General features: G+C 63.5%; 5 protein-coding genes across 39 annotated transcripts in view; 3 read left to right on the top strand and 2 right to left on the bottom strand.

Moving 5' to 3' along the window:
• The first annotated feature begins 35 nt into the window (after positions 1-35).
• On the top strand, positions 36-5606 carry SPSB3 (splA/ryanodine receptor domain and SOCS box containing 3). Of its 5 annotated transcripts, none has more exons than XM_078344267.1 (8): positions 36-88; positions 1073-1210; positions 1392-1478; positions 3814-3991; positions 4108-4295; positions 4381-4483; positions 4557-4682; positions 4947-5606. In XM_078344267.1, exons 2-8 carry the CDS (start codon positions 1085-1087, stop codon positions 5291-5293), a joined length of 1155 nt encoding a protein of 384 aa, XP_078200393.1. In that variant the 5' UTR covers positions 36-88; positions 1073-1084; the 3' UTR covers positions 5294-5606. The 5 variants fall into 5 exon arrangements, with proteins under 5 accessions (XP_078200393.1, XP_078200392.1, XP_078200395.1 ...); XM_078344266.1 differs by having other exon boundaries at positions 36-768; XM_078344269.1 differs by lacking the exon at positions 1392-1478.
• On the bottom strand, positions 1851-8778 carry EME2 (essential meiotic structure-specific endonuclease subunit 2). Of its 5 annotated transcripts, none has more exons than XM_078344252.1 (10): positions 8529-8778; positions 8107-8303; positions 7749-7841; positions 7213-7304; positions 6943-7033; positions 6669-6784; positions 6336-6525; positions 5972-6254; positions 4536-5469; positions 1851-3971 (listed from the first exon to the last, which is right to left on the bottom strand). In XM_078344252.1, exons 1-8 carry the CDS (start codon positions 8755-8757, stop codon positions 6084-6086), a joined length of 1179 nt encoding a protein of 392 aa, XP_078200378.1. In that variant the 5' UTR covers positions 8758-8778; the 3' UTR covers positions 1851-3971; positions 4536-5469; positions 5972-6083. The 5 variants fall into 5 exon arrangements, with proteins under 5 accessions (XP_078200378.1, XP_078200379.1, XP_078200376.1 ...); XM_078344253.1 differs by having other exon boundaries at positions 8167-8303; XM_078344250.1 differs by having other exon boundaries at positions 8107-8778.
• Positions 8779-8883: 105 nt separating this feature from the next.
• MRPS34 (mitochondrial ribosomal protein S34) lies at positions 8884-10147 on the top strand. The gene is made up of 3 exons (XM_002755760.6): positions 8884-9218; positions 9397-9439; positions 9529-10147. The coding sequence occupies exons 1-3, from the start codon at positions 8898-8900 to the stop codon at positions 9819-9821; spliced, it is 657 nt and encodes a 218-aa protein (XP_002755806.3). The 5' UTR covers positions 8884-8897; the 3' UTR covers positions 9822-10147.
• Positions 10148-10465: 318 nt separating this feature from the next.
• Positions 10466-11632, top strand: NME3 (NME/NM23 nucleoside diphosphate kinase 3). 2 transcript variants are annotated; one of them, XM_009008901.5, is made up of 5 exons: positions 10466-10535; positions 10619-10749; positions 10857-10958; positions 11036-11140; positions 11248-11632. In XM_009008901.5, the coding sequence occupies exons 1-5, from the start codon at positions 10490-10492 to the stop codon at positions 11359-11361; spliced, it is 498 nt and encodes a 165-aa protein (XP_009007149.4). In that variant the 5' UTR covers positions 10466-10489; the 3' UTR covers positions 11362-11632. The 2 variants fall into 2 exon arrangements, with proteins under 2 accessions (XP_009007149.4, XP_009007148.4); XM_009008900.5 differs by having other exon boundaries at positions 11036-11148.
• A 2-nt stretch (positions 11633-11634) lies between these two features.
• MAPK8IP3 (mitogen-activated protein kinase 8 interacting protein 3) overlaps positions 11635-27068 on the bottom strand; it is a 68814-nt gene continuing 53380 nt past the window's right edge. For 19 of the 26 annotated variants that reach the window (XM_035266469.3, XM_035266471.3, XM_035266475.3 and 16 more), the window contains 22 exons: positions 26559-26616; positions 26314-26466; positions 25551-25632; positions 20726-20856; positions 20478-20534; positions 20203-20373; positions 19433-19559; positions 19019-19114; positions 18771-18929; positions 16714-16879; positions 15771-15953; positions 15504-15693; positions 15275-15394; positions 15120-15200; positions 14949-15016; positions 14636-14784; positions 14225-14396; positions 14038-14151; positions 13845-13883; positions 13574-13753; positions 13325-13474; positions 11635-13247 (listed from right to left, as the gene is read on the bottom strand). In XM_035266469.3, the coding sequence (XP_035122360.3) occupies positions 13126-13247; positions 13325-13474; positions 13574-13753; positions 13845-13883; positions 14038-14151; positions 14225-14396; positions 14636-14784; positions 14949-15016; positions 15120-15200; positions 15275-15394; positions 15504-15693; positions 15771-15953; positions 16714-16879; positions 18771-18929; positions 19019-19114; positions 19433-19559; positions 20203-20373; positions 20478-20534; positions 20726-20856; positions 25551-25632; positions 26314-26466; positions 26559-26616 (2768 nt within the window). In that variant the 3' untranslated portion in view covers positions 11635-13125. The remainder of the gene's footprint in view (positions 13248-13324; positions 13475-13573; positions 13754-13844; positions 13884-14037; positions 14152-14224; positions 14397-14635; positions 14785-14948; positions 15017-15119; positions 15201-15274; positions 15395-15503; positions 15694-15770; positions 15954-16713; positions 16880-18770; positions 18930-19018; positions 19115-19432; positions 19560-20202; positions 20374-20477; positions 20535-20725; positions 20857-25550; positions 25633-26313; positions 26467-26558; positions 26617-27068) is intronic. The other 7 variants (XM_035266474.3, XM_035266478.3, XM_078344237.1 and 4 more) reach the window with 1 other exon arrangement.

Here is a 27068-nt window from a genome sequence, read left to right as displayed (position 1 = left end):
GTGCAGGGGGCGGGGATTGTTTACGTCTCGCGCCTGGGCGGAAAGTGGGTCAGGGCCGGGCCGGCGGGGCGCGCGACGGGGGCTGCAGGTGAGCGGGGTTGGGGGGCGCGGGCCGCGATCCCGGGCTCTGGGCGGGCGCGCTGACCTTGCGAGCGCGGCGGGAGCAGCGCGGCCAGGCCGCCGCCTTTGTTCCTCTCCGGAGGGCCGCGCCCGCGAGAGTCTTCCCAGGCGCCGCCGACTCCGGAGCCCGCGCGCCCGCAGGAGGGGACAGCGGGGCAGGGCGGACGCCGGGGAGGGCGGTTCCGGCTGCACCCGCACTCGCCTGGGGCTGGGCAGGGCTCGGCGGTCCCGGCGCCGCCATCCGCCCCTGCCTCCCTACGGCCGGGTTCCAGCGGGCGTTGCCAGCCCCGAGCCCGGCGCAAGTGTCGGTTGTGGAAGGCGAGGCGGAACCCGCGGGGCGCAGGGCGGGGACCGCGGAGCTGGCGAGGGCCAGGCAGGTGGCTGGGGGCGCGGGCCTGGCCCTCGCAGCCTTTGCTCTCTGTGCGCACAGCGGCCGCGCCCGGCGGGTTTTCAGATTTGCGTCTCACGAGGAGCCTCGGCGGTGCGAGCGGAGGGGAAGGGGGCGGCGCGGCCCGGGAGATGGTGGCGGGGGAAGGATGCAGGAGGGGAAGGTGTCGGGAGGGGTGACCAGCGTGCTTCTGGCATGAGGAACTGGGAGGCCGGCGATGCCGCTTGTCAAGCTGGATGACGGAGGAGGAGCGAGAGGAGGTTCGAGATGCCTGCGGGACAGGCGGGCGGGACAGCAGGTTCACGAGGTGGAGCCGGAGAGGGGCTGGGGTTCGCAGTCCGCAGTCATGGGTGTCTGGGTGGCGTTTCACAGGCTCTACCTGGGTTTTATTGAGCTGCTGAGATCCTGGAGTGAGGTATGGGCTCCTAAAGCGTTCTGGAGCCCTAGCTGGGCAGCGGCGCCCCCCTGCAGTCCCCACCTTCGAGTGGGTCTGTGGCCCAGCCTGGAAGGTCAGGGCTGGGAGCTGTGAGTCTTCCTTTGCCCAGAGCCTGTGTTTTCTTACAGATCCTCTCCACCATGGCCAGACGCCCCCGGAGCAGCCGGGCCTGGCACTTCGTCCTGAGCGCAGCCCGCCGAGACGCGGAGGCCCGGGCTGTGGCTCTAGCAGGCTCCCCTAACTGGGGCTACGACTCCGATGGGCAGGTAGGTCCCAGCAGGTGAGGTGGACCTGGTTGGGCTAAGGTGTGGAGATGCCCTAGGCAGGCAGGGATTACCTGATCAGGGAATCACAGGGAAACATGCGTCTGAGGCCAGAGCACCAGGCCAACCCTGGGCCTGTCTCCTGGGTGCACCACGTTCAGTGAGACTCTTCAATTTGGCAAAGGACACACAGCCTCAGGGTGACAGGACCTCCGAACAGACACTGCATCCTTCCCTGCTCTCTCCTGGGAAAAGCATGGTGTATGGAGAGGTTGGTATTTGCTTTTGGTTCATTCAACAGAAACTCTGTGCTCTGGGGCTGGGCACTGTGGCTCACACCTAGAATTCTAGCACTTTGGGAGGCTGAGGCAGGAGGATCACTTGAGCCCGGGACTTTGAGACCAGCCTGGGCAACACGGTGAAACTCTGTCTCTACAAAAATTTAAAAAATTTGCCAGGCGTGGTGGCACGCGCCTGTAGTTCCAAATACTCAGTAGGCTGAGGTGGGAGGATCGCTTGACCAGGGAGGTCAAGGCTGTAGTGAGCTGTGAACACACCACTGCATTCTAGCCCGGGTGACACTGGAAAAAAGAAAGTCTTTGGTTTACCCCACCAGTTTCTGGGGTGACCACAGTGAGCTTGCTGTGTGTCCTTCCAGGCATTTATTCTGCTGGTACAAACACATATGCTCTGTTCACACATATGCGTGTTAAAACAAGATCGTCGTAGAAATGTCTGTACCTTCCGTTGCTCAGGGAGGCCCAGGAACCTGAAGGCGGTCAGAGCAGCTCAGGTGTTTGTAGTATGGCTCGTCTGATATGCCTGTGGGCTTCGGCCCCTGACCCCTGCCTTGATAGGCCCTGAGGGCAGCTGCCTGGCCTGCACCCTGGGTGCAGCGAGGCTGGGAGGAGTAGGGGTCCCAGTGGAGAATGGCTTCACAATTGGTTTCTTGAGCTCTCCCTTGGACCAGGGCAGAAGTGTGGCCATACCTTCCTGCCCCACTTCCTGCTGCCATAGGTCATGTACGCAGGAGCAGTCTGTCGGGGCCTTGCAGGCTCACGGCTGTGGGATGTGGGCGTGTCCACAGGCCAGTGTCTGACACATGCATGCTGCTTGTCCTTGGTCACCACGGGCTGTGTCCTTCCGGGACTGCTGCTCTCGTGACCAGCACTGCTCTCTGCTGTCACAGCTGCCCTGCGCTACTGTTCAGGTTCAGCCAGGTGTCCTGGGAGGGGCTGGGCTCCTGTCTCCAAGTAAGGACTCCCTGAGCCCAGTGGGTTCACTGGGTCTTGGGGGCATGTTGGAAAACAGGGTTCTTACCCACTGGGTGGGCACTATCCTGGGCTCTCCTGAAGTTCCCTGCTCCAGCCAGGGAAAGGCCCCAACCTGCCTTCCCGCCCACCTCCAGGTCACACGGCCTGGAGCACTGTCCTGGGCCACACAGGCTCATGGCTGTGGGATGCAGACCTGCCTGCGGGCTGGGTAGTGTTGACACATGTTGTGTGTCCTCTGTCACCAAATGGGCCTGCATATATTGTGGGCAGGAGGCAGGTGCCTCCCTTCCTTCTGCCAGAAGCTAGCAGGAATGTGGCCTGTCTTCTCTCCAGGAAGCTTGGCTCTGGGCCTACAGTGTGAGTGGTCAGTGCTGTGCCCTGGCTTTGGGGACCTCACCCCTAGGCAGTGGGGTAGAGTACTCTGCGCTTGCCTTGTTTGTGGGGTGGGGCCGTACCCTCCGGAGAGGACAGTGGCCTGGCCTGAAGCTGGCTTTGGAGAGGCCCATGTTCACCTGAAAGCTGGTGGCATCCCATGTCATAGTTCCCTGTGGCTTCCAGGACATACCACTCTCAAGAACAGCTCCCAGCCTGTGCTCTTAACTGTCCCAAGGCCTCTGCCTGGGGACGCCTTGCTCACTTAGCATTCTCCTGGCTCACCCCCTGGTCCATTTAGCCCCTGGGTGTGGCAGGGAGGAGGCTGGGAGGGGTGTCACCTCCCACAAGGAGCTCACATTCCCGTGGGAGGAAGTCAAGAATTCAGACAAAGGACTTCACAGAAGCCAAGGAGAAGAATGGAACAGGAATGGAGGGTCTGGAGAAGCCTTAGGGAGGTGACAGCTGAAGGTGGCATCAGGAGGGGCGGGGCCTGTAGTGGGCACTGGGCAGCAGGACCCTGTGGTAAGGGAGGGTCTGCTCAGCTTACAGGAAGGTCATTGGGCCACAGCGTGGTGGGGGGCCAGGTGGCTGTGGCCTTGTCTGGGACCCCAGCAGGGCTGGCCAAGCAGGAAAGAAGGTATCCACACCGTCTCGGCTCTGGGCAGTGGGCTGGGCTGGAGGCTTATCCCGTCTAGAAATCACTTGGAGGCCAGGCAGCCTTGACTGTGCTCAGTACCTGGGCCTCCAGGGCCCTCCCACTTGTGCAGAATGGAGCAGAGCTGGAGCCTGTTGAGAAGGACTGGGCTGTGCGCTTGGGATACTGTGGAATCCTTGGAGGCCTGGACCCCTACCCTTTCCTGGGTGGGTGAGGGCCAGGGAGGAAGAGACTCAGGCTGGCCGGCAGAGGGCACGGGTGAGAGGGCAGAAGGCAGGAAACAGCTGGCCCTTCTCTCCCAGCACAGTGACTCGGACTCAGACCCTGAGTACTCCACGCTGCCACCATCGATCCCCAGTGCGGTGCCCGTGACTGGCGAGTCATTTTGCGACTGTGCCGGGCAGAGCGAGGCCTCTTTCTGTAGCAGCCTGCACTCAGCCCACCGGGGCAAAGACTGCCGCTGTGGAGAGGAAGACGAGTGTGAGCTTGGGACCTGGCGCCTGATGGGACGGTACTGGCGGGTGGGCCTTGGGGGACAGGCAGGGCGGAGCCCCTTGGAGCTCTCAGGGCTGCCCCAGCCTGGGACTCTCTTGCAGATTTCGACTGGGTGTGGGATGACCTGAATAAGTCATCAGCCACCCTGCTGAGCTGTGACAATCGCAAGGTCAGCTTCCACATGGAGTACAGCTGCGGCACAGCGGCCATCCGGGGCACCAAGGAGCTTGGGGAGGGCCAGCACTTCTGGGAGATCAAGATGACCTCGCCCGTCTACGGCACTGACATGGTAAGTTGCCCTGGCCCAGGGTGCTTCTGGGGGGCCTGGCTCCAGCAGCCCAGCCCCACGCCCTCTGCCTGGCCCCTGTTCTTAGATGGTGGGCATCGGGACGTCCGATGTGGACCTGGACAAATACCGCCACACGTTCTGCAGCCTGCTGGGCAGGGACGAGGACAGCTGGGGCCTCTCCTACACGGGTGCGTGAGGCCCAAGGTGGGGCGGGGCCAAGCCTGGGGCTCCTGGGCTCACCCTGACCCTGGCTGCCCGCAGGCCTCCTCCACCACAAGGGCGACAAGACCAGCTTCTCCTCAAGGTTCGGCCAGGGCTCCATCATTGGTGTGCACCTGGATACCTGGCACGGGACGCTCACCTTCTTCAAGAACAGGAAGTGCATAGGTGAGGCAGTCACAGGACTTGTGATCCTCCCAGCTGTCACCCTGAATGGAGGCCGCCACCCCAGCTTAGAGGACACAGAGGTTTCCTGAAAGGCTTCCTCCCAGAAGCATGAGGCCCGGGGTCCCAGAGGGTGGGATGGTGAGGCGGGGCTGGAGTGGCAGGGCCAGCGTGTGCATGCAGGTGACTGCAGTGTGAGGCCTGAGGGGCTGACCTGGTAGCCGGCCCCATCCCTACCTGGAGTTGAAGCTGGGCCCTCCCTTCCAGGTGTGGCAGCCACCAAGCTGCAGAACAAGAGGTTCTACCCGATGGTGTGCTCCACAGCAGCGCGTAGCAGCATGAAGGTCACCCGCTCCTGCGCCAGCGCCACCTCTCTCCAGTACCTCTGCTGCCACCGCCTGCGCCAGCTGCGGCCAGACTCGGGGGACACGCTGGAGGGCCTGCCCCTGCCGCCAGGCCTCAAGCAGGTGCTGCACAACAAGCTGGGCTGGGTCCTGAGCATGAGCTGCAGCCGCCACACAGCCCCAGCGCCCGAACCCCAGGCGGCAGCCTCGGCCCTCCCCAGCAGCCCCGAGCCCCGGCCCTGCCAGAGGAAGCGCTGCCGCCGGACCTGACTTCCCAGTGGCTGCCTTCCTAGGCTGGGACACCATTTTCTCTGTCCCTCCAGGGCGGGGTTGGATGAGCCGTCTCTCACCTCCTGAGGCTGGGTCAGTCCTTTCTGTGAGGGCTCCAGGGCCCTTCCACTGCTGTGCTGGGTGGGGCTGCCCCAAGCCCCAGGTCTCCTGGGAGGCTGTGGGGAGGAGAGCCTGGCTGGAGCCCGCTGTCCCCACAGGGCCTTTGTTTTTCCTCACTTGCTCTGCATGCTGTCAGCGGCCGCCCTGCCGTCATAGACCTAAGTGACTGCAATAAATGTAGAGTTGTCTAACACCCTGTGGCGGGAGCCAAAATGTCCACACAGAGGCCGGGCTTTTGAGCGTTCTGGGCATTCTCCCAGGCCTGGCTGCCCCTCCACATCCGTGGGAGTCTCCTACAGCTTCTGGCTGAGTGTGCCACACCCCAAGTCTCCAGGTGGCAGTGGGGCCCTGGTGCTGCCGTCGGCCCCTGCCAAGCGTGTGTGTGGAGACCGGGTGCAGGAGACAGCCTTGCTGCTGGGCTCCTCTGTGGCCCGTGTGTGCAGGGCTCAGCATAGGAACCACCAGTCTCTCCTGCCAGCTGCAAGCCGAAAGCCCCTTTTTCATTCCAGCTGCCCAAAACTTTCCCTTCAACCACCTACCCTCCCCCTGAGATCAGACCTGCCCAGCCAGAGACTGAGGGTGCACATGTGGCTGGGGTCCTCCCCACCGCCCTGCAGGGTGTCTGGTCTGTCCCTAAGGCTGCATGTTGTCCTGGTGGTCCCAGATGTGGTCAGGAGCTCAGGTCCAGGAGGAGGTCAGGGTTGTCCGTGGTCAGGAAGAGGCAGATGCGGCGGGAGAGGTCAGGCCCCACCCTGCGGGGCCGCCCATCTTCACTGGCCCTCACGGGGAGGTCAGCTAGGAGGCCCAGGCGCTCCCGATCCGTGCTGCAGGCCACGAGCGCCTGGGGATAGACAAAGGCATGAGAGGACTTACCTGGGGACGGGGCCTCCATGTGCAGGGCTGCGAGGAGGGAGGGGCCCACCTGTTGTAAAAGGCGAGGGGAGGGGAAGGCTGTGACCACAGCGTCAGCCACAGCTGGGCTGACCCGACTGAACTGCCTGATCTGCCGCCACCAGGCCCCTCGCAACCCTGTGCCGTCTCTTGCCACTGGCTCGCCTGCCGCCCAGCGCCCTACTGTGCAAAAGGAAAAGGCCTGGGATTCCCGGTACTGCCTGGAGACAGGGAGGAACAGAGAGGCCTTTGAGAGCCTGGGCACTCCTGAGCAGCAACCCAGTGCTGCTCTGCCCTCAAAGAGGCTGGGGAGGCACCACCACAATGAGGCAATCCTGCCCCCTTCAGCCCAGGCGTCACGCACTTGAGGGGACACTGGGCGAGGGCCTTGGTGATGGCGCACACATGCTGACTCAGCTCCTCCCATGAGGCCACCAACAGCACGTCCAGGTTTGCCCAAAGCTGCAGGAGCACCAGAGCCTGGGGAGGAGGCAAGCCGGTGGGCATGAGCAGGAGGAAGGCTCCCCAGGACACGGCTGGTAGCTGCCCCATATGCCATGCTGGGAGACAAGCCCAGCCAGCAGCCCAATCACTGGGACCCAGGCCACCTGATTCACCCAGCTCAGACAGACCCTCACCTCCTCCACCTCTGGCCAGCCCACGGCCACCTCAGCACCGGCCACCTGCAGGCTCTCTGGCTGCGTCCCACGGGGAACGTGCTGGCGAGACCTGAGCAGAGGTAACAGTCTCTCCCCGTTCCCCATAGGACCTGCCCTGCCTGAGCTCAGCCTCTGCCAGAGCCCACCTGGGGAAGTGGCATCAGCTGTGCCACAGCAACCCCAGAAGTGTGCCCACCTCCCCTGAACCCTGTCCCAGGCAGCCCCACTGTAAGCATGAGTGAACGGTACCACAGGTAGGCATCCAGCCCGATGACAGCCAGGTGGGGCCGGGCAGTGATCTCGGGGGAAATCCAGGGCACCCAGCAGGTTGGGCCGGAGATCTGAAGAGGACAACGCATGGTACAGTTGTTCACGGGAGGCTGCAGCTCAGGGCTATGGGCCACCGGGCCACTGCCTGTTTGCAGAAGAGCAGCAGGCCTGAGAAAGAGCCAGAGATTCCAAGAGGAGCCTCTGCTCCATTACCCCTTCTGAGAAAACCAGCTCTGTACCTCCCATGAGGACAAGGAAGCTAAGGAGACCCCCGGAATGGCTGCCTGGACACATCTCAGTTGCACTAAGCCCCCTCATTCCTGGTCTACCTCCCAGGAGCTTTCTCCATCCCACCCCAGAAACCTTTACGGTTTGGGATCAGAGAGGAGTCCCAGCCTGCCCCATGCCCCTCGTAGCCCCATCTACAAGGGCAGGGACTGACAGATCAGGCGCCTCCGGGCTGGGAACCCACACCTCCTAACTGTGGGGAGGGGCTCCTGCTGCCACCCGAGCACCTGGGTTAGTGTAGCCACGCCCTGCAGAAACTCCGCCGGCTCCAGCAGAAGCAGCAATTCACGTTCACCTGCAGCCCACACTTCAGGAGGCAGCTGTGGGGACAACGGGAGGCTGCGTTTCTCAGCCCCGGGTGCCCCAGGGGCCCTTCCTGGGCAGTCCAGCAGCAACGTGGTTCGTGGCCCGCGCCAAGCCCAGGCCCTGCCAGGCCTGCTCCCCGGTGTTCCCTTTCCTGTCAAGGCCAAGTTCGGGACGGGTCTCCCCAGCCTCACTCAGGCCGGAACCCTCTCCAGCCAGCGAGGCTCTTTACCAGCAGAACGGCTGGGCAGCTCTACCTCTCATCCTCCATCCCAAGCTTACCCATCCGCACCGCCCGGGGGCAGCTCCGGGACTGGCCCTCGGGAACCCGTGACCACTCACGCCGCGAGGGCAGGGGTCGGGACTCGCTCGGGTCCACTGCAGGCTCCGCGCCGGGCACTGGGGCTCGATGAGGCACTCGCAGCCCAGGGCCTCCAGGGCCTCCATCAGGACGTCGGCACCGGCGTCTTCCAGGAAGGCTGGGACCGGGCAGAGGAGTGAGATCGCTGCCTCCTGCCACCCTCGTGGGCGCCCTACCTGGGCTGGGGGCCCGGGCCGGGGAGTCTGCATTCGGCGCAAGCCCCCGACTGGGAAGCAGGTCCGGCCCCAGGGCTCTGAGCGCGCGCGGCGCCCAGTCCGACGGAGAGTGCCGCCGGCCGGAAAAGGCCTTTCCTCCCCGACCACTGCCCGCGCGCTCCGCGCACCTGGGTCCACGCGCACCGCAAGGCGCCTCAAGACCTGCTCCGGCCGCAGCAGCCGCAACGCCTCGGCCGCCGCCCTGCGCTCCCCAGCTGGGTCCGGGGCTCTCGCGGCGGCCTCCGAGTGGGCGGGGCCCTCGGTGTCGGAGTCCGAGATCTCCCAGGTTGCAGGTCGCCACCGGCCGCTCCGGCCGCGGCGAGAGGTCCCCGCCCTCCCGGGTCCAACCCGCGCCATGGCCAGGACAGCTTCTCCTTCGCTTCCGGTCGCGCCCGAACACTTTAGCCTGAGACACCAGCCTCTTCCGGTGGTGGGCGGGCCTGGGGGCGCGCGGTGGCAGCGGCTTCCGGCCGGAGCGCCGAGGAGTTGGACCCACCATGGCGCGGAAGAAGGTGCGTCCGCGGCTGATCGCGGAGCTGGCACGCCGCGTGCGCGCCCTGCGGGAGCAGCAGAACCGGCCGCGCGACTCGCAGCTCTACGCCCTGGACTACGAGTCCCTGACGCGGCCGTTCTCCGGACGGCGGCTGCCGGTCCGGGCCTGGGTCGACGTGCGCCGCGAGAGCCGCCTCCTGCAGCTGCTCAACCGCCTCCCGCTCTTCGGCCTGGGCCGCCTGGTCACGCGCAAGTCCTGGCTGTGGCAGCACGACGAGCCGTGCTACTGGCGCCTTACGCGGGTGCGGCCCGACCACACCGCGCAGGTGCGTGCACACGTCGGCAGCCCCCCTCCTGCAGCCGCCGGGTCTCCCCTCCCGGGCGGGCTCGCGGGGCGGCCCCGCCTCCCCCGTTTCTGCAGGTTTGTGGGGTTGAGGCTCCCCCTGCTGACTCGGAGGCCGCGAGCCTTGCGAGCTGACGACCCACTTTCCCCTGGCTTTGCAGAACCTGGACCACGGGAAGGCCTGGGGCATCCTGACCTTCAAAGGTAAGGCTCGGGAGAGCAGGTGCCCGGCGGTCATTGCCGGCCGCCGAGGACACAGCACGTGAGTGCAGGACGCCTCTTTCCTTCGCCAGGTAAGACGGAGAGCGAGGCGCGGGAGATCGAACACGTCATGTACCACGACTGGCGGCTGGTGCCCAAGCACGAGGAGGAGGCCTTCACCGCGTTCACGCCGGCGCCCGAGGACAGCCTGCCCGCCGTGCCGTACCCCCCGCTCCTCCGGGCCATGATTCTCGCACAACGACAGAAAAATGGAGACACGAGCGCCGAGGAGCCCATGCTGAATGTGCAGGGGATACGCGTGGAACCCTGGGACTACCCTGCAAAACAGGAGACCAAAGGAAGGGCCAAGGGCACCCGGGTCTAGAACGCCAGAGCCGGCGGGTGGCCTGAGGGGCTGAGGCCGCGGGGACCTTGCTGGTGAAAGAAGCCATCCTTGCGTTGCACCTGAGTCCGCCCCGTGACGTGTTCTGACGGGCTGCCTCGTAGTGGACAGGGCTGGGCAGATCGCCAGCTGTCTTTTCCTCCGGCCCTGCCGCCCCCACAGCCAGCTCGGAGGGCACGCGGGGGAAAGCCGGAGGTGCTGGCCCCTTCCCCCATTGGAGCTCTTTCTGGTGGGATCCAGGCAGAAACTAGGGAGTAAGAAAGAAACGAAAGGAAACAAACGATAAATAAAGGGAAATAGAAGATAAACACGGGCCAGGGTTGCGTTTTATTTGCGCGCTCTCTGCAGGACCGGGGAGAGGCTGACGCCGTGGTCACGGCCCTGGTCTGGGGGCGCGGGCGGTGCGGGAGCAGGGCGTCGCGTGGGTGGAACCACCTGGGCGGCTTGGGGCGGGTACAGTTAAGAGTCCGAGCCACTGGAGGAGACTTGGCCTCCGCAGCTGCTCTCCGGCCCCCTACGGCTGCTGGGTTCCGGGGTGCAAGCAAAGCGGTCCGCGGAGGCCGCCGTGCCGGGTCCAGGCCCCTTTAAGCGCAGGCCCCGCCCCAGGCGCCGCCGCCCCGCCCCGCAGAGCTCGCTCGGGCGCCGCCATCATGATCTGCTTGGTGCTGACCATCTTCGCCAACCTCTTCCCCGCGGGTGAGCGGCGCGGCGCGGCGCGTGCCGGGGTCGGGCGGGCAGTGCGGGGCTGGCCTGACGCCCGGTCCCCGCCCGCCCCGCAGCCTGCACCGGCGCACACGAGCGCACCTTCCTGGCCGTGAAGCCGGACGGCGTGCAGCGGCGGCTGGTGGGCGAGATCGTGCGGCGCTTCGAGAGGAAGGGCTTTAAGCTGGTGGCGCTGAAGCTGGTGCAGGTCGGGGCGCGGGGCGCGGTGGAGGGACGGGGTGAGCGGGCGCGGGGCGGGGACCTGGGGACGCCTGGGTCCCAGGCGCGGGCGCAGGCGGCCTGACCCTTTCGCAGGCCTCCGAGGAGCTTCTGCGCGAACACTACGCCGAGCTGCGCGAGCGCCCGTTCTACGGCCGCCTGGTTAAGTACATGGCCTCCGGGCCGGTGGTGGCCATGGTGAGTACCTGGGAAGCGGGCGGGCGGCCCCGGGACCTCCGCCTCCGCGTGACACCGCCCCCGACCCTCCCGCACAGGTGTGGCAGGGGCTGGACGTGGTGCGCGCCTCGCGGGCGCTCATCGGGGCCACGAACCCGGCCGACGCCCAGCCCGGCACCATCCGCGGGGATTTCTGCATCGAGGTTGGCAAGTAAGGCCGGACCCGGGGACGGTCCCAGCCCTGTCTGGCCTGCGTGGGACCCGTGCCCGAGCTCTCCTTCCTGCGCTCACGCGCGCCTCTTCCTCTCAGGAACCTCATTCACGGCAGCGACTCGGTGGAGAGTGCCCGCCGCGAGATCGCGCTCTGGTTCCGCGCAGAGGAGCTCCTGTGCTGGGAGGACAGTGCCGGGCACTGGCTGTATGAGTAGCCCGGTGGGGCACCAGCCTCCTCCAGGGCCCAGGTGGCCAGGCTTTCGGACCCGCCCTGCAGCACTTTGAACGTCCCTTCTGATGGGATGTTGAACATTTGTCAGGACGGTGCATGGAGGGTGGCATGGGACCCCCCAATCCCTGGCGTACAGGGCTCACCTGGAAACGTGCCAGGACCCTGTCCTGGCGCCCAGCCCAAAGTGGTCCAACATTTCTTTTTATAATAAAGTCCTAGTTCTCGTGTGGGTTTGGTCCCGGAACAGGCAGCTACGGCGTTAAGACGTTTATTACATACAGAGCAGATATGTGGGTTTGCTTGCAGGACCAAAGCCTGAGGAGAATCGTCACCCCCTCCCCCAGCCGCCCCATCCGTCAGCCGGGAGTCACTTCCAGATCCTGGGGGAACAGACGAGGGACCGGACGTACATCACAGTGGAGGTGGCAGGGTCGTGGGGAGAAGCCAGCAGCACAGCGGCTGCAGCCCACGGTGGCCGGCAGGGCTCATGGGGCAGCTCCCCAAGATCTGTGCTTCTCTGGTTGGGGATGGGGAGGGACTGGGCTGCCCTCGTTGGGGCCTCCCGGACAGGAGTGCAGTGGGCCTGGAAGGTGGGAGTGGGCCAGCGAGGCCCGGCTGGGCAGGGAGTGCAGTCCAGGGTGGTGACTGCTCCCTGTGCGCTTGGAGTCTGCTGGAGGCGGCTCCATCCTCAGCTCCATGGGCCTCCACTTGGTGGCCTCTCTGTTGCTCCTGGGGAACCGGCCACAGCGGGCAACCCTAGGCACTTAGTAGCGTGTCTGGGAGCTGGGCTCTGTAGAGCCCCATGCAGGAGGCAGGCCCCAGGAGCACACCATCCCCCACCAACCTGAGGCTGAGCCTGCGTCCCAGGACTGACCCCGGGGAGGCCAGGGGCCTCCCCTTCTTCCTGAGGCCTGGGCCTGCCCTGGCAGCCTGAGAAATGTCACCCCAGGGGCTTCTAGGAGGCACAGGACTCCAGGGCCCACTCCTCCAAGCAGTCTTCTGCCCAGGCAGAGCCTGAGGGGACACAGGTCAGAGCAGGGCTGGTGAGACCCTGCCTGCATGGACGGGATGGGGTAGCAGTCTCTTCTCAAGCAGCTGCCCTGGGGAGCTGGGCCTCGTGCTTTGATGCCAACTCCCTGGGCAGGGGACAGCCAGGATAGGGACAGACAGAGGATAGGGGTTTGAGGACAGGGAGGCCCCAAAGAAGGCCAGCTGGGGTACAGGCACCTGGGCAGCCTGAGGCCCACCTCCCTAGGCAAAGGCTAGTGCCTGGTCCGGTTCCCCTAGGCAGAGTGAGGGCCCAGGACGCAGGTGGGCCCGCAAGCAGCATGCAGAGGTGGGCCCAGGGCAGGCAGCCTCGGTGGTGGGGAGCCCCTGCCTCCTCCCCGGGGGTGCTGGGAAGTAGGAGGCCAGGGTAGAGCCAGGGCCACCTCAGATCCTGCCTGTGCTGGGCCCAAGGTGCCCTGGACTTGACGACTCTGGGCTAGAAGCTGGCCAGGAGCTGCCGGGGAACAGTGTACCGAGAGCATCTTCCTCTTGGGTGGAAGCACCCTGTCCCTTCCTCCTCCCAACTGACTGGCGTCCCCACACTCCCTGCCCGCTGGAGGGCCAGACTGAGGTGAAAGCTGCAGGTTGAGAGGTGAGAAGAGGGGCGGCGGCGCCTGGCTGGCTACCCCGCAGGGCAGGCGGGGTCAGGTGGTCAGGGGTCCTATATACAGGTCTGGCCAGGCAGGGTGGGCGGCCTCACTCTGGGGTGTAAGACACCTGCCACACGATGATGTGGCTGCGCTCCGCCTTGGACAGCACGGGCTTGACCTGGCTCACATCCCCCATGCCCTCCTCCGTCTCATCATCCTCTCCGTCTCCTGCGGGCAGGGCAGCAGTCAGGGCCAGGCTCCCCGCTCCCATGCCCAACCTCAGCCCCGCCCCCAGGGCCGCTCACCTATGCGGAAGTCGATGTAGCCCTCCCCACCGCTCAGCACCAGCACGTTCCGCAGCTTCTGGCCCTCGGCTTCTGAGGTGGGGGCGGCCGGCCCAGGGCCCTCGGCTGGGCTGTCCAGGACACTCCCGTTAAGGGTGGCCAGCACGTTCCCTAGGATGGCAGAACCAATTCAGGACAGCAGCCTCCTGAGTGCGGTGGCAGTGGCCACTGGCCTGCCGGGTGTGGATGGTAGGAGGGACCCAGCCTCACCTGGCACCGAGACGAAGAACTTGACTGCATCGCGGTGTCCATGGAAGCAGAGCTGCGCCTGGGCCATGGAGCAATAGGGGATGAAGCTGCTGGCCGCCCTGTCACTGCTGTCATCACCGTATACGTGGATGATGCCCCCAGGGCGGGCGCCCTCCCCCGAGGTGGGGGATGTCTTATTGGCTGCAGGGAGAGAACCCGGAGGCGCTGAACCCACACACAGATGGAGGGTGGGAGAGGCTCCCGTGGGGGGTTGGGAGGTGGCCAGGCTTACCTCGGAGCCCCAGGAGCTGGCCTCGGTGCAGGACCACAGCTGGGGATGTGGGAGGAGCAGGGGAGAAGAGGAGACAGGGATTAGCATAGGGGCAGTGAGGCACCCTCCCAGGTGGCCGTACAGAGCCACCCCCTGGGAACTCATGGGCACCTCTGGCAGCACCACCACCCCTGCAGGGGTGCAGGCCACTCACTCTCTGTCAGGGGGATGGAGATGACCACTCCGTTGCCAGTGCCCACCCAGAGCCGGCTGCCTGCGACAAGCAGGGCCGTGATGCGCACAAAGGAGAAGCCCAGCTTGCCGGTGCCTGTTGGGGAAAGCGGTCAGGGCGGCTGGCCTTGAGCACCCTGCTGTCCCACCCGCCTGGCGCAGCCCCTCACCCAGCATCTTGCTGACGTAAGGCTCGATGTCCACGTCCTGCAGGTGCTGGTGGGTGTGTGCGTGGTAGAGCCGCAGGGTGGAGTCCAGGCGGATGGACACCCACACACCGTCGCCGATCCATGCCAGCTGCCGCACCTGGCTCTCCCGCCGAGGGTGGGCGTCAAATGACTTCTGTGGGGTTGTGGCAGTCCATCAACAGGGCTGGGGAGAAGTGGGAAGCCCCAAACCTGTGGCCCCCCTCCAACTCCCAGCCAGTGCCTGCTTTGCCCCTGTTAGGGCCTGAGTCACAGGCAGTGCAGGGGGGCTGGGACCCACACAGGGCCTCCTGGACTTCTGTATAGAAGGTGTGGGAGTGCTGCTGGCCGGCAGAACCCCTTGCCCTCCCCGGGCGGGCCCGCACCAGCACTCGCCTCAATCTGCATGGTCTTGGGCTGGATGACGTGCACCTTGTTCTTATACCCACACCACACGCGGTCGTACACAACCGCCATGCAGCGGATAGAGTGGTGCGGGTGGCCCAGGTCCATCAGGTGATAGTTGCTCAGATCCCACTGGCCATCTGCAGGGAGCCCAGATACCTCAGGCCTGGCCAGGCCCCACCTCTGCTCATGGCATCAGGGGTTGAGACACCCAGTGCCAGGCTAAGGAGAGGTCTGGAACCCCTCCCAATCACTGGCAGGGCCGTCGGCTGCCACCCACATGCCCCATGCCACCAGGCCCCACCTTCACCACGGTGGAAGATGGCCAGGGTCCCGTCTGCCAGAGCCACCAGCACGCGGCCTTTGACATGCCTGAAACAGGAATGCGGTGAGCCTAGTTAGGGCCAGGCTATGCTAGTCCCTCCACCCAGTCCCCCCACCCCCGATGCCCGGCCCTCAGCCTGGGGTCACCCACACCAGGCTCAGCACAGAATCCTTCAGCTTGATGGAGTGCAGGCACTTCTTCCAGTTGGCCACGGCTGAGTGCACGTAGAGCCTGTAGGAGGACGTGGCGGTGGGCAAGGCACTCCCCCGGGACCCTCCCTCTGCCCTGCCCAGGGCCCTGCCTACCAGCCGTTCTGGGCTCCAAGCCACATGGTAGGTGCAGCACTGCTGCCTGCTCCCGTGGGGTCCCCGCTGGGCTCCGGCTCTGGCTGTGTGCCGCTGCCGTCAGACTCTGGCCCATTCTCGCTGTGAGAAGGATGGTGGCTTAAGGCGGGCCATGGGGTGTGCACCTGCTCCAAGACCCTTTCACCTCTGCCAGCCTTTCTTCTGCTGCTGCCCCAGCCCAAGAGCTTACCTGCCAGGCTGGGGGCCAGAGGGCAGGGCAGGGGCCGGGTCGGTGAAGACGTGCTCCGTGAGAGGCCCAGGCCGCAATGCAGCAGTCTCTGGCTCGCTGGGCCCAGGGTCTGGTACCTCCGTGGCCTCTGTGGCCTCCTCTGTGGACTGGGACGGGTTGACCTTCCCGTTGGCGATGGCGGCCACCTCCCCTGTGTTAGGAGAGGTGAGCTTGGGCTGGGCAGAAACGTGGGAATAAGGGGATGGAGAAAACTCGCCCAGGACTCACCCTGCCCCTTGTCGAGCACCGGAGTGTCCCCTCGGGAGGAGCAGTTGCTTCGCGGCACGTTGCAGCGGGTGGCACAGCCCACCAGGGTGATACCGGCCAGCACACCATCTGCGCCTGCACCCTCTGGGTTCACGTCGCTGTCCAGGAACATCTCCCCAGGGGGGTAATCACTGTCACTCGCCGCTGGTGAGAGGACGGCCCATCAGCCCGTGCTGGGGAACCCACTGCCGAGAGGGCGTGCCTAGCACTCACACAGCGGTGGGACAGAGGAGAGGGGGCTGCTCTTCCACTCTCCCAGCAGACCCAGCCTCCTCACATGGCTCCACCCATGGCCCACCCAGGACTCTGCCTGGAGGCCCGTGACTCCAGTAAGCCTGCTCTGTTGGGGGGCCCCTGGGCCAAGGCAAGCTGAGTAGTGAGACTCTGGTCCTGGGAGCAAACAACTCTATCCTGTGGCAGACCCCTAAGAACTCTCAGGAGCTCAGGGCCATCTCCGCAAACAGCCCCGGGGTTTCACACCAGAGGCCTAGCAGAGCCCTGGGCAGCCCTCTGTCCTCCCAGCGTTGGGGCTGGGCCCAGAACCTCACCAGGGCTATCGCCCCCAGGGGTGACATGAAGCCCTGAGCCCTTGGCAAGGCCGTGAGCTTTCGGCACAACTGGAGGTTTCACTTTCAGCACGAGGAAATGTTCTCTAGTCCCTGAGTGAAGCTTCAAGCTTCAGGCTGGGCTACAGCCCACCCGTCGCCTCTAACCAGGTAATCGTGGTGTGCGAAGTAGGAATAAAGGTCGAGGCCACGGCAGTGCTGCCCCTCCCCCTGTCCCCTCATGTTCCTGTGTCCACAGGACAGCACGAGAAGACGGGTGCCGTGTGGCAGGACTTTTACTGAGCCTCCTAGAAGGGAGTGGTGCCCGAGGGGAAGCGCCCGCTCCAGGCCACGCTCACCGGGGATGCTGGCAATGCACAGCACGTGCGCGTTGCAGACGGTGAACTGGTCCACCACCGTGCCTGGCTGGTTGGCGTCGATGATCACCACCTTGCTGGTGGTGAGCGTGCTGGTCAGGATCCACACCCGGCTGGAGGTGGCATCCATTTCGGGGAGCTCTTTGGACTGTTTCAGGGCGAGGGATCAAGGTCAGAGCCCAAGCCTGAGGCTGCCTGACAGCAGCAGGGGCCATGGGGCTCCCGGGATCTGTCAGCGTCCAGCTTTGACTTTAGCTTGACAGAACGTTGCTATCCTCCCCCACGGCCAGAGCAGTGAGTGTGGGTAACCCCCCTAATAGGCACCGAGGAAGGAGAGCTAAGCAGAACCCTGGCACAATGAAGGCCTGAAGAATATCTGTTATTCCTTTTATATAATCCTTTATATAATCACATGTTAGTTTACAGAATTAGGGCTTGGAAAATCTCTCAGTTTATAGTGTTACTACTCAGTTATTTCCCTTTATATAATCCCCTATATATAATCATGTCAGTTCATAGAATGAGCGCCTAAAGAAGATCTTACCGCTCAGTCATTTCCCTATACATATGTGTAAGTGTATCTCAGTTCATAATCAGAGGAATGCCTAGAGTGGACACGGTACACAGCATGAATTAAGGAATAAGCCGCTTATAGTGCGAGGAATGTCTGGAGCAGACACAGTGCAGAGCATGATTTAAGGGAAAACAGTTACACCCGGACAAGAACCCACGGCCCAGGCGGCAGCGTTCAGAATCATAAAGATACCCGCTGTATGGCGGGCTTGGGGCGAGAGCCACTCCTCCTGACAAAGGAGCTGTAGGACCCTGCTCCAGTTCTTGGTGAAAGCTGCCCTCAGACCGGCAATCCACCTTGTGACTGTGAACTTTATCAGCTCTTGCTGCTGTGCTGCTCGAAAAGCATCTTCCCATAGAACCCACTGGAAGCTGCCAGCAGGGGGCGGTAACCCTGACAGCTTTGTCACTGCTGTGTGACTTAAGCATCCTCCTATAGATCTACTTAGAAGTAGTTTGCCCATAGATAGAGGTATTGCGCACTGCACCCTCTTCACTGCGCACGGCCCTTCAAGCCTCGGTGACCTAATGGGGGTGGACCCCTTACTGCGCACGGCCCTTGCCTTCGTGGGAACGGGCCCCTTGCTGCGCACTGTCCACCTCCTGGCCTAGGTGACCTAATGGGGGTGGACCCCTTACTGCGCACGGCCCTTGCCTTCGTGGGAACGGGCCCCTTGCTGCGCACTGTCCACCTCCTGGCCTAGGTGACCTAATGGGGGTTGACCCCTTACTGCACACAGCCCTTGCCTTCATGGGAACGGGCCCCTTGCTGTGCACTGTCCACCTCCTGGCCTAGGTGACCTAATAAGGGCGGACCCCGTGTTTTATTGCTCACGACCCTATCACTGTCCTTAAAGATGACTTCACTCACTGCCCTGCCCACTAACCTATACACGATAAATACTGATGCTTCTGGACATTTGGGGCCTCGCCTGACTCCGCTCATAGGTGGCGTGGCCCCCTGAGCCCAGCTGCGCCTCAGCACAGCATAAGGGACACCCCACACCCTGTGGGGACTTCAGCCCTACAAATGAGGGCTCAAGACTGCACTCTAAAGTGCTCCATACACAGTTTTCCCTCCACAGAGGAAGCCCTTAAGCTCCAAGAGGCCGAAGCTGGGCGGTAGGACAGCCTCTGACCACCAGGAAGTGAGCTCTGCCGCTCCTGGGCTCCACCACGCCTGCTGCCTGCCTGACCCCTGCAGCTCAACCAGTGCCACTGGCGGGGAAGGCGGGGAGAGGAGGGGAGGAGGCGAGGGGAGAGGAAGAGAAGAGAGGAGAGGGACAGCCACAGGGACCAAGACTGCTGGATGGCACTCCTGCTGAGAACCCAGGAGGCAGCTCAGCCCTGGGGCCCAGCCTCCGGGTGCCATCCCCAGCTGTCCCGTGTCTCACTCCCAGCATGCTCTGCAGCTGAGCTGTCCAGATACTAAGGGGGGGGTGCCCGGAGGCCTCAGCCACACTCACCTTTTTCTTCTCGGGAGATGCATGGGCACTCTTGGGCTCGCCGTCCCCTTCCCGGTCGCAGGTCAGGGGGTCGCGGCCCGGCGCTGGCTTAACTCCATTCCCCACGTCTTCCTCGCTGGGCCTCCACCCGCTCAGGTTGACACCCGCGGCACACCACAGCTGAAAGGCAGGGCCAGGCTCGGGTGGCGTCGGTGCTCTCCAGCCTCCCGCCCACCCAGGCGGCCTGAGCGAGTTCCTCGCAGGCTAACCTTCATGGTGGGGTCCTTCTCCACCAGAGGGCGGCAGTACACGGGCACCGGCACGTTCTTCATCCGCGTGTCCTCCTGGCCCCCATTGGGACTCAGCTGCAGGGAGCAGGGAAGCGCCGTGAGCACGAGCCCTGGCTCCCACCTTTCCCTCCAGAAACCTGGGTCAGGCCGGGCCGCCGGTTTCTGGCGGCAGAGCCACCTATGAAGACTCGAGGCAGGTGAGGGTGTGGCAGCTGTGGGACTTCTCCTCCGACCCTTCAGAGCTCAGCGCAGGAGGCTCACTAGGAACCTGCCAGGACCCGCCCCACCCGCCGTCCCCTCCCACCTCTGGCACTGCCCCGCCTTCACCCCGCCCCTCACCCCGCCCCGCCCCCTTACCCACGGCCGGCCGTCCCCGCAGCCTCGGGCCCGCACCTGCTTGTACTTGGCCGGCAGGCTCCAGCCGCAGGCCTGCAGGCGGCCGTCGTCGTTGCGCACGTGCTCACGCACCTGACGATACTGCTCGCGCTTCTGCTCTCGACGGGCAGAGGACGTGCAGTCGCTGAGTGGAAGAATGATGGGGGACATTTCTGTCCAGGGTGAGCAGCAGCAGAGCAGCAAGCACCCATAGTGCCCCAGGCCTGCCTTAGGGGAGGCCAAGGCAGGGAGGCCCGCCTGGGCCCATCCTTGCCTTTTTCCAGCCTCTGGGTGCCCAGATGGGGAGGGTGGCTTTTCCAGCACCAGGCAAGGCCATAGGCCTGCAGGCCACAGCTGGCACCTGCTCAACCCAGAGGCTGCTCTGCTGCCACAGCCACTGAGGGCTTCAGGGACCAGGAACCAGAGTGCCACCGGGACACAGGTGTGGCCAGTGACTCCTTGCTGGATGTGTGCCTGAAATGGCTCCCTTCTGCAGCTGGGGCCTCAATGGCAGCAGAGCCCAGGGGCCACCGTGAAGCCCAGCACAGCTGTCAGTGGACACAGATATCCTGAAGCAAACACTGTGGAGCCAGAGCAGCCCACCTCCCCACAGCGGGGAGGGGCGAGGGGCAGGCAGTGTGCAGGGAAAGGTCACGACCTCTGGCATGTGACAAGTGAGGTGGAGGCTGCCCTCAAAATCCTCCTTCAGGGCCTGGAGGAGAGTGGCCCCTGGACAGGGCCTCCCCAACTCCCTTGTAGGCCACATATGGGGGCCAGAGGACACTCACTCATCAGGGAAGAACTCCAGGGGCCGGCTGCCCGCCGAGATCGGGCACATGGCGTGGCTGCGGCGCTGGCTGAAGCCGGCTGTGGTGGGCGACTTGTAGTGGATGTTCACTGAGGGGTAGGGGCGCTTGGCCGGAGGCGGGCTGGAGGAGGAGCTGAAGAGGCGGCTGAAGCTGCCAGAGGCACAGGGAGGTGAGCAGTGGGCAGAGGACCAGAGAACCTCCCTGCCCCCTCCCCTGCAGCTGCTGGCCACACCCCCCGGGTGCCCTCAGCTTACAACTGCCAGATGGTGGACTTCTTCTTCTCCTGGACGGATGGGTGCTCCCGGGAGGCTCTACAGGGGAGGGCACAGGGAGCAACCTGCTAGAGCCCTCATGCCTCCCTTGCCTGGGCCTCTCCAGGTACCCACCAGGAAGCACCCAGCGCACTTCAGTCCCCCCAGAAGAGAGCGAGGTGCGGAGGGAGCCGCAGTCATGCTGTCTGGGAGGACCCCGCAGCCCCTCCTGGGGAGGCCATAGCTCCCACCTGATCATCTCGGTCCACCGCACGGCCTCCTGCAGCTCCATCAGCCGCTCCTTGTACTGGTTCCGCTCCATGAGCACCCGTGCCATCTCCACCCGCGTGAAGCGGCGGCGCTGTGCCATGGGGATTTTGTCCTGCAGATGGGAGGCACACAGACTCAGCCAGCCCCTGGAGGCCAGGGCGCACCTGCTTCCTCCCGGGGCGCCTCCACTGGGGCAGGGGGCGTGGCCTCCAGGTGTAAGTGGATCTAAGTGCCAGTTTCCTGCAGCTCCTCAGGCAAAAAGTGGTGTGGAGGTGTGTGGGCAAGGGGGGAGGGGAACCATGCCAGGGCTGCCATGACGCCCATGAGGCATGATGTGGATGACTTTCCCTGCATGTCCCTGGAGGCCCCAAATGTGTCAGGTGAGGTGCAGGTGGGCCTGGTCCTGTGTGAAATGAGCAGCCAGCTGACACTCTAGGAAGGCTCAGCTGGCTGAACACTTTGGGTTCTGACAGACCCGTGTGGGGTCTGCAGTCTGCTCTCTCCACTCAGGGATGCCCAGCAGAGCTGCCAGGGAATGACGAAGTACAGGGCGGGTGGGCAGTGGGGTCCCCATATGGCCTGTAACACTCAGCACTTCCTGCTTACAGATGCCTGTCCAGTCTCAGGCTGTGACAAGGGGGCTGAGGCCCAGAACCGGTGTCACCTTCAGCTCCTGCAGGAGGGGCTGGGTGGGGGAAACGTGACTTGCCTTCAGCTTGTGTTTCTCCTAGACCATGGGGAGTGCAGCCTGCATGGGATGGCCTGAGCCACACAACCTCACTTTATCGTCACCACAGCCCCCAAGTGACAGCCAGTGCGTGTGAAATCGGCATCCTTCCTGGAGTAGGGCCTGCTCTCCTTAAGGAAGGCAGCCGCTGGCCAACTGACAGACAGCGCTCCCTTTGGCCTCTCCCCTAGAAGCGGTGGTGGTTCTGAAGGTGAGGGCCTGCAATACCCAGGCAGCAGAGAGCTTGCCCTGGGGTCTCCCGGGCTCCTGGGGTGAGGTGGGTCCTGGGAAGGGGACAGCAGGTGACTGGCCAGGTTGCAGAGTCAGGGAGACCCACTTGTGACCATGCAAAAGGCATGCACGAGGATGCTGACAGGTGATCTGGCATCCCGCCAGCGCCTATGGTCCTGCCCAAGGGCCTGGTTCTGACTCCATGTGATCTGGGCAGTGGGGCGGAAGATGATGCCACTGGGGTCACATGTCACACAGGAGGGGTGGGAAGGTGCTGAGTCCAGAAGAGCTGCTGAGTCCCCAGGAGCCCGCCTAGGCCCCCTGCCGGTGGCCCCAGCCCTGCATGTGAATAGTGGAATATACTGATTCTGAACAGAGAGAGCAGATCTGGTGAGTGACCGGGATCCCACCCCCAATGCCCATGCTCCAAGTGTGAAGAATGGGATATCCTGCGTGGGAATGGCGAACCGTGAAGGGTACCGCGTGGGAATGGCGAACCGTGAAGGGTACCGCGTGGGAATGGTGAACCGTCAAGTGTACCGCGTGGGAATGGTGAACCGTGAAGGGTACCGCGTGGGAATGGCGAACTGTCAAGTGTACCGTGTGGGAATGGCGAACCGTGAAGGGTACCACGTGGGAATAATGAACCGTCAAGTGTACCACGTGGGAATGGCGAACAGTCAAGTGTACCATGTGGGAATGGCGAACCGTCAAGTGTACCGTGTGGGAATGGCGAACCGTGAAGGATACCGTGTGGGAATGGCGAACCGTCAAGTGTACCATGTGGGAATGGCGAACCGTGAAGGGTACCATGTGGGAATGGCGAACCGTGAAGGGTACCGTGTGGGAATGGCGAACAGTCAAGTGTACCGTGTGGGAATGGCGAACCGTGAAGGGTACCGTGTGGGAATGGCGAACCGTGAAGGGTACCGTGTGGGAACGGCGAACAGTCAAGTGTACCGTGTGGGAATGGCGAACTGTGAAGGGTACCGTGTGGGAATGGCGAACCGTCAAGTGTACCGTGTGGGAATGGCGAACCGTGAAGGGTACCGTGTGGGAATGGCGAACAGTCAAGTGTACCGTGTGGGAATGGCGAACCGTGAAGGGTACCGTGTGGGAATGGCGAACCGTGAAGGGTACCGTGTGGGAATGGCGAACCGTGAAGGGTACCGTGTGGGAATGGCGAACAGTCAAGTGTACCGTGTGGGAATGGCGAACCGTGAAGGGTACCGTGTGGGAATGGCGAACCGTCAAGTGTACCGTGTGGGAATGGCGAACCGTCAAGTGTACCGTGTGGGAATGGCGAACAGTCAAGTGTACCGTGTGGGAATGGCGAACCGTGAAGGGTACCGTGTGGGAATGGCGAACCGTGAAGGGTACCGTGTGGGAATGGCGAACCGTGAAGGGTACCGTGTGGGAATGGCGAACAGTCAAGTGTACCGTGTGGGAATGGCGAACCGTGAAGGGTACCGTGTGGGAATGGCGAACCGTGAAGGGTACCGTGTGGGAATGGCGAACCGTGAAGGGTACCGTGTGGGAATGGCGAACAGTCAAGTGTACCGTGTGGGAATGGCGAACCGTGAAGGGTACCGTGTGGGAATGGCGAACCGTGAAGGGTACCGTGTGGGAATGGCGAACCGTGAAGGGTACCGTGTGGGAATGGCGAACAGTCAAGTGTACCGTGTGGGAATGGCGAACCGTGAAGGGTACCGTGTGGGAATGGCGAACCGTCAAGTGTACCGTGTGGGAATGGCGAACCGTGAAGGGTACCGTGTGGGAATGGCGAACAGTCAAGTGTACCGTGTGGGAATGGCGAACCGTGAAGGGTACCGTGTGGGAATGGCGAACCGTGAAGGGTACCGTGTGGGAATGGCGAACCGTGAAGGGTACCGTGTGGGAATGGCGAACAGTCAAGTGTACCGTGTGGGAATGGCGAACCGTGAAGGGTACCGTGTGGGAATGGCGAACCGTCAAGTGTACCGTGTGGGAATGGCGAACCGTGAAGGGTACCGTGTGGGAATGGCGAACCGTGAAGGGTACCGTGTGGGAATGGCGAACAGTCAAGTGTACCGTGTGGGAATGGCGAACCGTGAAGGGTACCATGTGGGAATGGCGAACCGTGAAGGGTACCGTGTGGGAATGGCGAACCGTCAAGTGTACCGTGTGGGAATTTGGCGAACCGTGAAGGGTACCATGTGGGAATGGCGAACCGTCAAGTGTACCGTGTGGGAATGGCGAACCGTGAAGGGTACCATGTGGGAATGGCGAACCGTGAAGGATACCGTGTGGGAATGGCGAACCGTCAAGTGTACCGTGTGGGAATGGCGAACCGTCAAGTGTACCGTGTGGGAATGGCGAACCGTGAAGGGTACCGTGTGGGAATGGCGAACCGTCAAGTGTACCGTGTGGGAATGGCGAACCGTCAAGTGTACCGTGTGGGAATGGCGAACCGTGAAGGGTACCATGTGGGAATGGCGAACCGTGAAGGATACCGTGTGGGAATGGCGAACCATCAAGTGTACTGCATGTGAATAGTGATATGTACTGTATGTGAATGGTGAATGGTGAATAGTGAAATGTGAATGGTGGAAGGTACCGCATGTGAATGGTAGATGCCCTGCCTGTGAATGGTGGCTGTCCAGCGTGTGAGTGCGTGTGAATGGTGGCTGTCCAGCGTGCGAGTGAGTGAATGGTGGACACCCAGCGTGCGAGTGCGTGTGAATGGTGGACACCCAGCGTGCGAGTGCGTGTGAATGGTGGACACCCAGCGTGCGAGTGCGTGTGAATGGTGGACACCCAGCGTGCGAGTGCGTGGGAATGGTGGACACCCAGCGTGCGAGTGCGTGGGAATGGTGGACACCCAGCGTGCGAGTGCGTGGGAATGGTGGACACCCAGCGTGGGAGTGCGTGGGAATGGTGGACACCCAGCGTGGGAGTGCGTGGGAATGGTGGACACCCAGCGTGCGAGTGCGTGTGAATGGTGGACACCCAGCGTGCGAGTGCGTGTGAATGGTGGACACCCAGCGTGCGAGTGCGTGTGAATGGTGGACACCCAGCGTGTGAGTGCGTGTGAATGGTGGACACCCAGCGTGTGAGTGCGTGTGAATGGTGGACACCGAGCGTGTGAGTGCGTGTGAATGGTGGACACCCAGCGTGTGAGTGCGTGGGAATGGTGGACACCGAGCGTGTGAGTGCGTGTGAATGGTGGACACCCAGCGTGTGAGGACGTGGGAATGGTGGACACCCAGCGTGTGAGGACGTGGGAATGGTGGACACCCAGCGTGTGAGTGCGTGTGAATGGTGGACACCCAGCGTGTGAGGGCGTGGGAATGGTGGACACCCAGCGTGTGAGGGCGTGGGAATGGTGGACACCTAGCGTGTGAGTGCGTGGGAATGGTGGACACCGAGCGTGTGAGTGCGTGGGAATGGTGGACACCGAGCGTGTGAGGGCGTGGGAATGGTGGACACCCAGCGTGTGAGGGCGTGGGAATGGTGGACACCCAGCGTGCGAGGGCATTGGGATGGTGGGCACCCAGCGTGCGAGGGCGTGGGAATGGTGGACACCCAGCGTGTGAGTGCGTGGGAATGGTGGACACCCAGCGTGTGAGTGCGTGGGAATGGTGGACACCCAGCGTGTGAGGGCGTGGGAATGGTGGACACCCAGCGTGTGAGGGCGTGGGAATGGTGGACACCCAGCGTGTGAGGGCATTGGGATGGTGGACACCCAGCGTGTGAGGGCATTGGAATGGTGGACACCCAGCGTGTGAGGGCATTGGGATGGTGGACACCCAGCATGGGAATGATGAATGGTTGCTGCCCCGCGTGTGAAGAGTGAAGAGCGGATGTACCGATTCTGTACAGAGATAGCCGCTTACATCCTCCGCCTCTTCTTTGGGTTCGCGGCGGGCGATGATGGCCTCAGACTTCACTCTGTGGGAAGGGGAAGGAGGCAGGGAGGGTGAGGGCCTCCCGGGGGCCTCAGGAACAAGCAGCAGGCAGTGCCCGCCCCGGACTTGTGTCCTTGCCTCTGTGCAGGGCTGGGGGCTCTCCCCGCAGCAGCCCTCTAGTTCAGAGCCCTGAGCCCTGCTGCCAGTTCTCTGGGGACAGGTGGTCCTGGACCACCACCGCACAAGTGCCCCGAAGCCCAGCCTTCCATCCTGCCTGCCTGGGAATGCGGAGAGGGGCAAATCACAGGGACCTTGGCTTCAGCAAACCCAGAGCAGATCCGGGTCCCTTCTCGGGCAGAGGCATGGTCCTGGGACCCTGCACCTCCTCTGCTTATCAGAGAAAGGCTGGAGCCCTAACACATAGCTCTGCAGGGGCCACAGCCAAACCTTGGCTGATCAAAGGGCTGGAGGAGTGGGATGGTGGGAGCTGCAGCCGAGCCCCACACGCCATGCAGTTAAGGACGAGAGAGACAGGCCCAGCATGTGCTGTGGGAGGCTCAGGAGACCACGGCCCCTCTGGGGCTGGTCAGGGTGAAGTGGCTGTGAGCTGGAGCTGGGGGTGGACAAAGCCACTCTGGCTGGAGAGTGGGCACTGGAGAAGGCAGCCGCTCCGGAGCCGACGCCAGGTGCCTCTGTGACCGGCTCTCCAAGCCCCCGTCCTCACCTTTTCAGTTCCTCTTCCAGCTCCTTGATGCGGTTTTCCAGCTTGACTTTGGCCTGCTTGGCAGCCTCCAGCTCACCCCTCAGCACTTCCTGCTCCCCGGACAGCTGGTCAACCTTGGCAATGAGGTCATTCTTCACCACGTTCAAGGCGTTTCTTTGAAAAAGCAGAAAGATGGGAGTGCAGTCTCCCAGCCCTGGCGAGGAGGGCTGCCTCAGCCTCGCCGCCCAGGAGAAGGGCCGTCTTACTTGGTTTCCAGAAGCTGTGAGTTTTCCAGCAGCAGATTCCCCACTTCTTTGCCCATTCCTGAAACAGAAGGTGCAGAGGTTTCACCTGTGTCCCTGGAGGCAGGACCCTGGCGCCACCACACCTGCCTCAGGGTAACCACACTTCTGGAGAGGGTAGCCTGGTGGGGGTGACGCCTGATCTGCAGGGAGCACAGAGCAGGCTCCCAGGCCTTGGGGTGGTTCTTGTGACTGACCAATGTCACAGGCCAGCTGGCCAGACACAGGCCTCTGAGTGGCCCACTGTGCTGTCACCTCAGTGCCCCCAGCAGTCCCATCACGAGGTAGGCCCTCTCAGAGCTGCCGCCCTCAGGTGAATGATATTAGAGCTGGGGTGAGGGGGCAGGTGGGTGAGGAGAGGTCTCTCACAGTAGGGCCAGCAGGGATGGGGCATGGCAGGGTGCGGCTGTGAGGACCGGGACTCCATGGTGCCTTCCCACAGCGGGACTGATGGCTCCTCTACCACCAGGCCCC

This window comes from Callithrix jacchus, chromosome 12 (assembly GCF_049354715.1).
Source record: "Callithrix jacchus isolate 240 chromosome 12, calJac240_pri, whole genome shotgun sequence".
Taxonomy (NCBI): Eukaryota; Metazoa; Chordata; class Mammalia; order Primates; family Cebidae; genus Callithrix; species Callithrix jacchus.
This window is presented reverse-complemented; position numbering and strand designations above follow the sequence as displayed.